The sequence below is a fragment of the Entelurus aequoreus genome, linkage group LG05 (genome assembly GCF_033978785.1).
Source record: "Entelurus aequoreus isolate RoL-2023_Sb linkage group LG05, RoL_Eaeq_v1.1, whole genome shotgun sequence".
Lineage (NCBI taxonomy): Eukaryota > Metazoa > Chordata > Actinopteri > Syngnathiformes > Syngnathidae > Entelurus > Entelurus aequoreus.
Window position 1 is genome coordinate 69,653,843 of NC_084735.1, and position 13,680 is coordinate 69,667,522.

At 37.6% G+C, this 13,680-nt stretch overlaps 1 protein-coding gene across 6 annotated transcripts in view; it reads right to left on the bottom strand.

The window, feature by feature from the left end:
- LOC133650954 (glucocorticoid receptor-like) overlaps positions 1–13,680 on the bottom strand; it is a 216,504-nt gene that overhangs the window by 27,298 nt on the left and 175,526 nt on the right. For all 6 annotated transcript variants that reach the window (XM_062048764.1, XM_062048763.1, XM_062048762.1 and 3 more), the window contains one exon: positions 8,035–8,151. In XM_062048764.1, coding sequence (XP_061904748.1) covers positions 8,035–8,151 — 117 coding nt within the window. The remainder of the gene's footprint in view (positions 1–8,034; positions 8,152–13,680) is intronic.

Genomic DNA, 13,680 nt, shown 5'->3' on the forward strand with positions numbered 1-13,680 from the left:
ATGACAACCTCAAGCCTTTTTGAATACGATGCCACAAGCTTGGCACACCTATCTTTGGGCAGTTTAGCCCATTCCTCTTTGCAGCATCTCTCAAGCGCCATCAGGTTTGATGGGAAGCGTTGGTTTTCATCCAGGATGTCTCGGTACATTGCTAACAAACAGGAAGCTATGCAGCTCAGTGGTGATCTTTGTAAGTTAATGACAACACACCAGCTGCTGACGTCTTCATCTACACTGGACAGATGTGTTGTACCATTCTCTTGCTGGTCCATCGGGAAGTGTCGGAGATTACATATAATCAGTGCTGCGAGCGTCGGAGTGAAGGAAAGAACTCAACCAAGGGATTTGAACGACAGCAGCTGTAATAAAACGCTTAGTTGCTGTAGAAACGCCAGACATGGAAATTCAAGGTGGAAGAGCGCATACAAGTGTCTTCATTGTAACACTGATATGTGCCCCCCTGGCCCCCATTAAGTCCCCACTTAACTGCCACTGCATTGTCGGGATGAAACGACATAAGCATTTTTTATCTCAGATAAACCTAAATGATCACGGTTATCATTTTTATCGTGGAATTGTTGAATGCGTTCATAAAGTACTCATACACACACTGAAATAATTTGACCAATATTTTTATTTAAATAAGTAAAACAAATGGACAGACTGTTACAAAAGTGGTTCTTGTGTTTTACTGATAGTGTTTTAGTGTTAGTATTTGATCTATTTTAATGACTAAGCTTTTATTGTAAAATATTGTTTTTTACTGTAGCACTTTAAGATATATTCAAACAAAAAGTGCGTAACAAATGACATCAATTATTATTATTGAACGCACCGTAAAAACCTCTCTGACCTACAAAAACACTGATCTGCAGTTAAGCTTTCAAACACTTTCAGAAAAAGAGGTATACAAGACAAGAACATGTCTGTTTCAGTAGGAACATTTAAAAAAAATATTTTTCTCTCCATTGTATTTTGATTTAATTGATGTTTAATAGGCCAGAAGTATCCCAAAAAAAGGGTACAATGAGATATACAGTAAAACTTTGTACAATTTCAACAGTATCCTAGGGAAATGTGTTTAGTTCATAGACAAGATGAGTAGTATTTCAAGTAGGGCTTACTAATAGTAGTATAATAATAGTGAAGGCCTTCAGAGACATTATAATAACGATAATAAAAGTTTCTCTTGAGTACCTTTAATTTTTGCCATCATTATCAACTATTAACTTCATGATACTGTTTTATTGTCAATTTCATCCATCAAGATGTTTTATTGTTGTCTATTGAGCTTGTATTCTCTTTAATTATAGCTTCAAACACATGATGACTGTATTTTTCGTACTATAAAGCACACTTAAAATCCTTGCATTTTCTCAAAAATCAAAAGTGCGTCTAATGTACAGATTAATTCTGGTTGTGCTTACGACCTCGAAGCAATTTTATTTGGCATAAAGTGTAATGTGTGAGCAATAGATGGCAGTCACACATAAGAGATACATGGGGACTGCAAGTCGACGCCTGTTTTAATAACGGACGCTGGCAAAGTAAACCAAAACTTTGATGTTTCATTTAGAATATAGAACAAAAATGTTTTAATACAACTTTGGTAAGCTACGAAGCTGCATCACTTGATGGATTGTCGGGGCAACTGTAGTCAGGTGTACTGTGCTTCAACATGTGGGTATTATTATGGAAAGATCCCAACATCGCACCTATTAGGAGACATTATCTGGCGTTTTGTTGTGCAATATACAAAACCAACTTTTACCTACTGGTACTTGCTGTTGTGTATTTGGGATCTGCATAAGTCCCTAAAATCACCGCGTGTCCGCCATTGTAATCCGCGCCACAGTCAATAAGCTTTTTTTTTTCTCTATCCTCAAGTTGGGGGAAATTCCTACCCTGCTGTTGCCATTTCTAAAATAAACTAGCGTACAGTTCTAAACTCAGTCTACTCCCCGTCAGTAGACTCACAATGGAAGCACTAACAACTACCGGTACGACAAAGGAGCTTGAAGGTGGTCTGCAAAACATGATTCCCGGGCGCGGCGCCGCTGCTGCCCACTGCTCCCCAAGGGGATGGGACAAATGCAGAGGACACATTTCACCACATCTAGTGTGTGTGTGACAATCATTGGTACTTTAATCTTTAATCTTAATCTTAATAATCTATGGAACATTTTGACCAAAGAACCACCATTACATGTTATGTATATGGTGGTTGTACAATACGTTAAAATATCATGTAAACCTCGGTATTTGACAACAATCTCATAATACAGCCATTAAAGGACAATTATACACAATGTTTGACAGGAGAGCAGCAGTCTTCAAAACACGATGTAATTAAGTATGCTTTCATTATTCAACTGGTTTGGTTGTGGGACCTACCATCACCCCTAAAAAGGGGCTATATTATATATTTTTTTCTATTTTTAAAACACTTCATTTTGGTCTACATGACATGTAGTGATTGTTTCTGGGTCGAAATGTCGCATAGATTTTGCTGTAAAGACCCACTGTATCTTCAAGCCACTTTTTGGCTGCCTACTAAAACAGTTCGTTTTGAGTGGTGGAGTTGTAACCAATTATAATCCCCCCCCCCCTAATGCTGATTAGACCTTTGCCCCACACAGGCAGCCTTGCTTAGTAGTTGTTTTATGTTTTGCTTTGCTCGGATTATATGGAATATGGACACCGATGATCGCCACCAGCCAATTCATTTTTAAATGACTTTCAACACAACACAACACAATCTCCCGGATGATATAGCAAGACCAGCGGCTCACCGTGTTTTGTTGTCGGCTCAAGAACCAGACGACGCGGGCGCAAAGAGAACGTTGAAGGAAGCCTGGCTGAAAATCTGGTACTATACGCTGGCTAAGGTTAAACTTCTACCAAGTCTTTATCTCTACAATGGTAAATCCTGGAAAATAAAATGTTTTTCTATTCTACATCATGTTAGTACTTTAACAGCACTGCTGCTTCGAACACTTGAAAACAACTGTGGCTCAAACCCGCTATACAGTAAGCTACACTATGAGTTGCATCGCTAACGTAATAATGGATTATATTACTAACTGTCCACTGCCAAACACATTAGGCACTGATCCTATCAAAAGTAGTTTTTAGGAAAATAATTATTTTTTTTGCCGGTAGATGGTGATGCTATTGTCTCATTAAAAGGCTAAACTAGCTACACAACAAATCGAGCTAACATTGCTTAGTATCATTCACACATTTCTGACCGACTGTTATTACTTACCATTGCATTGTCTCCTCTATTGCCAAAAGTAGTAGTCATCAAATCCGCCATTAAAAGCTGTTTTTTTTTTGGGAAAAATCCATCTATTTGTGAAGGGCTAATCTTTGCACACACTTGGAGCTTAATCTTCACAGTTGAAGGCATATTGCCATGAAGCATAAAAGTTAAAAGTAAGGCACTTTTTCTTTAGATTAGGCTGAAAGTTTTTGGAGTGACTTGTGAGCCTTAAAGGCCTACTGAAACCCACTACTACCGACCACGCAGTCTAAAAGTTTATATATCAATGATGAAATCTTAACATTGCAACACATGCCAATACGGCGGGTTAGATTAGTAAAGTGCAATTTTAAATTTCCCGCAAAATATTCTGCTGAAAACGTCTCGGTATGATGACGTTTGCGTGTGACGTCACGGATTGCGCGGACATATTGGGACACCATTGTGGCCAGCTATCAAGTCGTCTGTTTTCATCGCAAAATTTCACAGTATTCTGGACATCTGTGTTGGTGAATCTTTTGCAATTTGTTTAATGAACAATGAAGACAGAAAAGAAGAAAGCTGTAGGTGGGATCGGTGTATTAGCGGCTGGCTGCAGCAACACAACCAGGAGGACTTTGAGTTGGATAGCAGACGCGCTACAGTGAGTACAGCTTTGGCTTCCAAACATATGATCGCTTGCCCGTATGTGTGTGCCGCTATGTGCATGTCACGTACGTAACTTTGGGGAAATATATGTGCTGTATGAACTTTGGGGAGGTGAACGGTACTTTGGGCTGTGGGATTTAGTGTGTTGGGCGGGTGTTTGATTCGTATTGGCGGGTTATATGGACGGGAGGAGGGAGGTGTTTGTTATGCGGATTAATTTGTGGCATATTAAATATAAGCCTGGTTCTGTTGTGGCTAATAGAGTATATATATGTCTTGTGTTTATTTACTGTTTTAGTCATTCCCAGCTGAATATCAGGTCCCACCCGCCTCTCACAGCATCTTCCCAATCTGAATCGCTTCCACTGCCCTCTAGTCCTTCACTCTCACTTTTCTCATCCACGGATCTTCATCCTCGCTAAAATTAATGGGGTAATCGTCGCTTTCTCGATCCGAATCGCTCTCGCTGCTGGTGGGAATGATTGTAAACAATGTGCAGATGTGAGGAGCTCCACAACCTGTGACGTCACGCTACTTCCGGTACAGGCAAGGCTTTTTTTTATCAGCGACCAAAAGTTGCGAACTTTATCGTCGATGTTCTCTACTAAATCCTTTCAGCAAAAATATGGCAATATCGCGAAATGATCAAGTATGACACATAGAATGGACCTGCTATCCCCGTTTAAATAAGAACATTTCATTTCAGTAGGCCTTTAAGGCAACCAACAATAGAGCATTTTTTACATTGGGTTTCATCTTGGAAATGTTTTAGTACAACCTGTCCTACATAAATTAAAAATGGCCGACTTGCGCTAGGATGTTTGGCTAAATTTATACCATACGTACTGTATATAATATGCTGATGTCACACTAGAGAAAAACGTCACACTTGGGGCAAATTCCAATTGGACCATTTGGTGGAAGTATGAAGGAAGGCAAGATTTTAAAAAAAATATCTCCGCAATGTTTCCATGGTTTGCAGATCCCAAATACACATAAGCAGGTACCGTCAGATTAAAAAGGTTGGTTTCGCATAATATGGCCACCATAAAGACAAGTGGGGACCCAAATTGGTCATTACAATACACAGAGTGAAATATATCAACAATGTATTTCTTAATTTTTTACTCATTTTGGTGATTCAGCCAAAATAGTTTCACACAAAAAAGTGGGAAAAAATGTAATGGGGAAACAATCTAAAAACAATCCTACTTATAGCTCAGAAAACTGATGACCTAACTGAACTCCAGAAATCAAATTAACTTTGGCACCATATTGTCATTCATTGAGACGCTCGAGTAAGAACGGCTTGCAGACGAACGGCTTGCATCTGCGAATCACTATCCATCGTTCACTCAAAAGAGCCATTCAGAAGACTAGAATCGTTTGCTGAGAGAATGCCGCATTTACATGCTTGTAAAAGCGGCTATTTTGTCTCCTTTTTTTTTTTATATAGGGCAGAGAATTAAGACAACCCAGCAATTCCCTCTGTCACAGCTCTGATGCTACTGAGTTAGGCGATATGTCGACTGTATGTCAGGGAGTGTGAAGTTTAGCACCCAGGACTCACTTTTCCCACCCTGTTGTGTTGAAAGCAATCGTCACTCACTAACTATTATAAAAAAAAAAATTTATGTCTGAAAAAACATGTAGTCCTAAGCCCCTGACCACACTAGGACCTCCGCCTCTTTAATTGTTTTTAATTTTTTTACAAATAGTTATCTAGACAGGTACGGATCACAGTCATAGACAAAGTCCACACCAAAAGTATAAAAGACGAAAGATCATGCGCATAAATTTGTGGTCTGCTGCCGCCCACCTAAACAGCACAAGAGGAGGAAGACGGCGAACACTCGTACTGAAAAAGTAGTGGTTTGCTTGTCCACATGACTTTCCCATCTTGTAACGTGTTCCTAAAAACATTGTTGATAGGCACCCAGAAACCAAACTACTTTTACGGTTCCAACCTAAAAATAATCCTTATAGTACAGGGCACAGGTGTCAAACTCTGGCCTACCACATTATTTCATTTGGCATGCGAAAGACTGGAACTACATTGTGTCAGTAAACCACTTCATCTTTCTTACTAAATGTATTCGTTATTTCAATTTAAACATCCATCCATCCATTTTCTACCATTTTTCCCCTCTCGGAGTGGCGAGGGTGCTGGAGCCTATCCCAGCTGCAATGGGGCGGAAGGCAGGGTACACACTGGACAAGTCGGCACCTCATCGCAGGGCAAACACATTGTCTTTTAAAATTAAATATTATCTGATCATCCAAAAAACAACATATTTTTTGTTAGAATAAAAATAAACACTTCCATAGCTGATGTCTCCCCCCAACTTATACTGTAATTGTAAAGCAAGTTATTCATCAATTTGTACATAAAAAAGTAGTAATACATTGCTTAGGTTTTGTATAATAATATCATGAGGTGATTATACATTATATTCATATGTATTTTTACGGCGATGTGACCCTCAATAAGAACAAGTTTGACACCCTTGGAATAGGGCAAGGGTGTCAAACGTACGGCCCGAGGGCAGGATCAGGCCCGCAAACAGGTTTTAACCGGCCCGCGGGATGAGTTTAAGTATAAAAATTAACCTGAAATTTTTGAATGAAAGAAACAGCTGTTTTAAATGTGTCCACTGGATGTCACAATAGCAATTATTTGTATATTTGTAGATGATGTTACATACTGTATGTACAAAATAAACCACATGATGTTAGTATATCAGTCGAGGAAAATGATCAACCTACATAGATAACATCCTGTAATTTGATTTTGATGTTTTTATCTTGATGTATTGAAAACTAACACCAATGAGTTGACTGATGAACATTATCACATAATTTATTCAGAAAATATAAATAACGATAAATACATTATTTACCGCATCATATAAGTGTAAAAAACCCCCAACAACATTATGATTTGTACAAAATGTGCTTGTTCTATTTTTAAACAAAGAAAACATTTTGTCAGTCCGGCCAATTTAGGAGTAGATTTTTCTCCCATGTGGCTCCTGATCTAAAATGAGTTTGACACCCCTGGTATAGAGCCTTATAGTCGGGGACTGGAGAGTTTATACCACTAGCTAGCACCAAACAACTTTTCTTTTTGAGCTTTTCTTCGTGTCACTTACGTGAAGAGATGAGGCCATGATACAGAGATGCAAACGATGATGATTTTAATCTACATTTAAAAACACTTTCTTGTGGTCTAGAGCAGTGGTTCTTAACCTTTTTTCAGTGATGTACCCCCTGTGAACATTTGTTTTAATTCAAGTACCCACTAATCAGAGCAAAGCATTTTTGGTTGAAAAAAAGAGATAAAGAAGTAAAATACAGCACTATGTCATCAGTTTCTGATTTATTAAATTGTATAACATTGCAAAATATTGCTCATTTGTTGTGGTCTTTCTTGAACTATTTGGGAAAAAATATATAAAAATAACTAAAAACTTGTTGAAAAATAAACAAGTGATTCAATTATAAATAAAGATTTCTACACATAGAGGTAATCATCAACTTAAAGTGCCCTCTTTGGGGATTGTTATAGAGATCCATCTGGATTCATGAACTTAATTCTAAACATTTCTTCACAAAAAAAGAAATCTTTAACATCAATATTTATGGAACATGTCCACAAAAAAATCTAGCTGTCAACACTGAATATTGCATTGTTGCATTGTAATGAATGGAATAGCCTACTTGATTTGATGTTCAGTTTATGAACTTACATTCAAATTTTGTTGAAGTATTATTCAATAAATATATTTATAAAGGATTTTTGAATTGTTGCTATTTTTAGAATATTTTTTTTTAAATCTCACGTACCCCTTGGCATACCTTCAAGTACCCCCAGGGGTACGCGTACCCCCATTTGAGAACCACTGGTTTAGAAAAAGGCTTGTTGTGACATGCTTTGGAAACTTTCTTGCCGTGAACAAGTTATTTGTACTAAGCTACGAGTTAGCTGGCTTTGTATTTAAAGTCCAACACCAACTGTGGTGTTAATTTCCAACTTCTTTGTTGTACGTTTGTTTTTGCACCATTAGCTTTGGCGGGCGTAAGAATTCCCCACGGCCCGCTAATGATTTAAAGAGGCTTACCCTCCAAATTCATTCCAGCTTGAAGGCATTTGCGGAAGCGGCATGCCGGACAGTTCTTTCTGCGGATCTTATCGATGATGCAGTCGTTCCTCCCTGCACACAGGTAGTTGTGCTGCCCTGGGGTAAAAACACACAAAATGGAATAGAAAGTGGTTTTATTTGACATTGCTCACTACACAAGCCACCTGTCTTGGATAGCACTACAAGTCTGTACATGATTGGTAACATTCAGACACGCACATTCCAATTCTGACCCTTTATGTTTAAGCCCTTCCACCTCACTTGAACAGGATTTAAACGTTAAAGCAGTAGGCTGGAAAAGAGGTTTTACAATTGAAAGGTCCATGTCACCACTCTTCATACACTTAAGAAAAACCCGAATAATCTCGACATGAGCAAGCACATCGACAACAAAGAAAAGAAAAAATCCCACATTTTAATACATTTGAATAAAACTGAAAACAGAGCCAAGACACAATTGGGTCAAGATAAAGATACAGACAGTTGAGACTAGAGAGAGAGAGAGAGAGAGAGAGAGAGAGAGAGAGAGAGAGAGAGAGAGAGAGAGAGAGAGAGAGAGAGAGAGAGAGAGAGAGAGAGAGAGAGAGAGAGAGAGAACTAAATAGAAATATTGATTTGTTTGTAAGGCAATAATTCTATCAATAAAGGTAGTAATCTGATGCTCGGTAACACACGGCAAAAACTAATCTACATTAAGTATATTTATTTATTCATATACATATGACAGAATTGTGACCAATATGTAAATATATCATATCACGGTTATTGTGACCATGAGCAAAAAGTCCTGAATTATAAAAAAGCTGAAATCTTTTAACCTAGTTAAACAAATAGTTGAACTAGATAAAACCGGCACAACACATTTACCTTGGCAGAAGAAATAGTACATTTATTTCTGGCTTCTTAAGAATTTTGCTTATCGTTTACAATCCTTACGAGGGACAAGAAAACAATGGTTTGAGGTTTTTTTGCATTCTAATTTGTAATATTCCACTCGTTCCAGGTGGTTAGCAATGCAGCTCATGGGAGCAATGCATTCTGCCTCTAAATCACTTTAAAAATGCATCTAAAAACCACCAACAACACTTCATTTACATTCCGTAACATGTATAATAACCAAGCTGTAGCGACATTGTTATTATAAGAGCGAACACTGAGGAACTATTTTTCTAGCGATGGCATGCTACGTTATTAGCCGTAAGATAGCTTCTGCGTCAGCAGTGAATGGCTTTTGAGTTTGTAATACACAACACAATGCGATAGGACACCAATCTGTACTAATTGAAAAACATGAACAATCATATTACAGTATCTTTATAGTATTAGCCCACATTTCATGTTTAGCTCGACAGTGTATGTACTGTAGTTGTACATTCATGATGATGATGATCGATACTATAGTGACTCACTCGCTGATTTTGGGTAAGCACGCCATTTATGTCAGCAAAGCTTGGCTCCAAATTCCACATTTGCAGCGTCAAGTCACGCCGGTCCTAACTCCCTCTGCTTCTGTGTGCTCCAACGTTTTACACTCGATTCATGTTGCTTTTATAAGCAGTAGTTCATCATTCATATATTCAGGTTAAAAAAAAGATAAGGTTGGGAATCCAGGAAATGAGCAGCATCACCGGTTTGTGAGGAAATTATCAACCACAGTTTTACCATAATTTCAATCTTTAAACGGGAGAGCCTTTTCAGTGGCAGGGCCCAGACTATGGAACAACCTTCCATTATCTATTAGGTCCTCCCAGTCTCTGAGACAATTTAAATCTAGGCTAAAAACATATTTTTACTCCCTGGCATGCAAATCCAGTTAGACAGGATATCTTGGTTGTTTTTATTTCTGGGTTGTTTTTATTTCTTGTTTTAACCTTTTTTATTTATTTATTACATTTTAGTATTTTAGGCAATATATTCTGCACTTCTTTGAAGGTATATTTTCCTACTGTATTGTATTCATCCTTCCGTGTTACGATGTAAATGTGACACAATGTGCCCCTTTTCTTATGTCTGTACAGCACTTTGGCCAACTGGAATGTTTTTTAAAATGTGCTATATAAATAAATAAACTGAACTGAACGGTAGCAAATTTTACCACAATATATTATTTTTAATACTGGTAGTTGCTACATCCATAAAACAATAAATACACTGTAGTAGAATTTCTGACCTTTGACCTATATTGCATGTCTAATGGGAATGTACGCTCATTTGATTTCTCTCCTATTCTGTGCCAGTGGGACAAAAGTGAATGTTCAGTCGTGCCAACCTGTCTACAGAATGTGTTGACTGTCTAAAGGATTCGAGTTGTTATGGGACAGATAGGGATAACAGAAAGACATTGACGCATTAGATAACAAACAATGACACACAAGAGACATATAAAAAATGGCAGAAGACCGGAACTCGACAGTGATTTTGGCTTGTGTGTGTCTTGTTTACTCCGGAGTAACATGTGGTCTGTCTGCACGGCCAACTTAATTCAACCTGCACTTCTGATAATGGGTAAATAAATTTGTAGTACTAAACTACTTTTGTTGCCTGTTTAAGCTTCGGACAATCCACAACACAAATTGGCGTCACGAACAGGATGGTTTAGAAGCTACAGGTCGACAGCCGCTCCCGCTCTCTCAGTCAGGCAGACAGTGTGCTGCACGCGCGCATAACAAGGTAAGCGTTTTGCTTAAAGTGTAAACATTTTCTGCCTGGAGAGAGCCGGATCGATAAGACTAATTGCTGAATCTATTTTTGATAAAAGATAGGTTTAGTCAGGTTCTCCAAAAACAACCTGGAATGGGGTAAATTATGGTTGGATTGAGTTGTTTTATATGTGATCATTTGTCTGTGAGTTTGTTGAAAACTTGTGATTTCTTGTTTTTAACATAAGGGGATTGTTGATAGAATTTTGGTGGTTTGGAGTGTTTTTGAAGCGTAGACTATGTGAGACGAAAAATTTCTTTTAACCTCTTCATCCTCTGTCGTTGCTGGCAGAGGATGCTTCTTTCTGCAAGTGCATCAGAATTAGCCAGAGTTGGATACAGCTAAATTTAAGGCAGGGTTTGCTAACTGGTGTGACATTTGGCCCATACAAATTTATGAAGTCTATGAATGTGCGACATATCTCTCTATGTGGAAACTGCAGCGGTGGAAAAGCCTCATTTTGGGTGACCGTTTGGTGACTCCGGTAAAGGAGATCAATTGAGCTGTATTTGTCACGACGTTCTGTTTAATTGGCTGCAGTATAGATGGATAGAGATCGCGCTCCATATGGTAGAGCTTTGGTGGAGCTTTGGTGAAGCTTTGGTGAAACTGTATGGAACTGACCAAAACATGATGACTGTAGAGCATTGGGTGATTATCAGTGACTCTATGGTGCTTTTATGCTGTTGCCGTGTATTGGTCAGGGAGTAAAACCAGGGGCTGCTCCGCTGAACGGGTTAATCGCCGTTGTATGAGTAATGATGGGACCTGTGTTTGTTAATGAGACGGCCGATTCCACAAAAGCACGCATGCATTAGTTGTTTATATTGGTCCGGACCAGGGGGGCGTGGTTTGTGGGATAAAAATGTGTGTTTTTTAAATTTATATATATATATCTGCATAATTTAATAACTTTTGTGTAGCACCTGGTTTCTTATCTGGTTTAATTCCCCCCTTCCTTTTCCTCTCCCCCTCTCGCAACCTCCCTTCACGCTTTTTCTCACAGCCCCGCTATCTGTAAAAGTTGGGAAATTGTCTAAAATGTGTGTGCGTGTGAGAAAGTAGACAAAGTTTATGTACAGAAAACATATGAGTGAATGATCTATCCATTTAATTATCTTATTCCGCTCTCTGAGGTTGGATCGCGGGGGCAGCAGCCTAAGCAGGGAAGTCCAGAATACCCTCCTTAAACTTGACTATTTGTCCATCTAAGAGTGAATGATAAATGTTGTTCTTATTATTAAAGTTCTGATATGATACAGCTGTGCTTCTGGATGAGAAAAATAGTTGTCTATTGCATTTACTTTTAACTGTGCTGGTAAATTCTCTGTGTGAGTGACTGTGTGACGCATATTAAAAAAAAAAAAAAAAAAAAGGAGTCTCAGCTGGAAGACATTTTAAGATAAGGGATGTGTGCGTGTGACGAGGCTTTGTGAGTGACAGCTGCGTGAGGCGTGGGCCGAAGAGGTGTGACACTGTTAGCATAGCATTGAGCTAGGTTAGCATTGAGCTAGGATAACATTGAGCTAGGTTAGCATTGAGCTAGGTTTAAAGAATACAAAAAAACAAAAATAAAAAAAAATATATAAATATATATAGTGGACAGCTGTACTCGTTTTAGTTATTCTTATTTATTTTGTTTGTCCAAATAAGTCAAGTAAGACCACAACAAATGAGCAATATGGTGCACTGTTATACAATTTAATAAATTAGAAAATGATGACATCATGCTGTATTTTATTTCTTTATTTTACTGGGAAACAAAAGGTTGAAAACCACTGCCCTAAATCATATCTAAAGCTAAAATTATTTTATAAGACTGATTATTGTGGATTATTGTGTTTGTATTGTGAGAGAAGGAGAGAAAGTGAGAGAGAGAGGAAGAGAGAGCAGGTGAAAAAACAGAAGGAGGGTGAAGAGGATGGTTTGAGAAAATATGGGAAAAGGATGTTTATAACCTTACGTTATGTGAATGGTTTCTAGGAGAACAGAAAATAGAAACATTGTGTGAAGTGTAAGGAAGAGATGGATACAGGATGTTGTTTGTAAAGGAAAACGAAAGTGAAGAAAAGATGAGAAAGTGACGAATGAAGGTATTCGTAAATGGTATGCTGTTGATTGTGGTTAGCTGCAAGTTTGTTTATTTGTTTGTTTGTTTAGTTGTTTGAGTGAAAGGGGAAGAAATCAATAGGAATAATTACATGCAAAATGGAATAAAACTATGAGTGCGATAGATAATGAATGAATAAATGAAATAGGTTTATTTTGGTCATATAATCAACCCTCAACCAATTTGTGTGAGCAGTTTAACAGTAAATTAGACATATTAACAATCATACACATTTACACACAGAAAAGAAAAGAAAAAAGAATGACCGGAAAAAAAGAATAGGCGGAAGCCAAAGCTTATATTGGCCTATGATATACATTTACTGAACATTAAATTACCTGGAACATCAACGTTAAAAGATGAAAGTAATTGTTACTATATTTTATAATGTTCAAAAAACTTTACCTTTCAAGGGTCTCCAAAACCATAACAAAAAACTACATGTGTTCAGCTCATCACTGAGGATGGTACATCATTTAACTCCTAAAACTGAAATACATTTGTGTTTTTATTTTATTTTACTTGACCTATTTCAAAAATCAATATCCCCCGTAAATGATAGTTTTCTCCTCATAATGTAAACAAGCTAAGAATACAAACTGGAAGGCTGTTGTTCTGTACTCGGAAACATAATTGCCATTGTTTTAAAATTAAATTATCTGAACATTTAACACATTATGACTTATAAAAAATAGATTGGTATGATCATAACAATAATGCTTTGTGTAATATTGAAATGACCCTTTTAAGTTTAAGTATTGGGTCTATATTTCTTCTATAAACATTCCCCCAAACTTCAAAACAATATTACATAT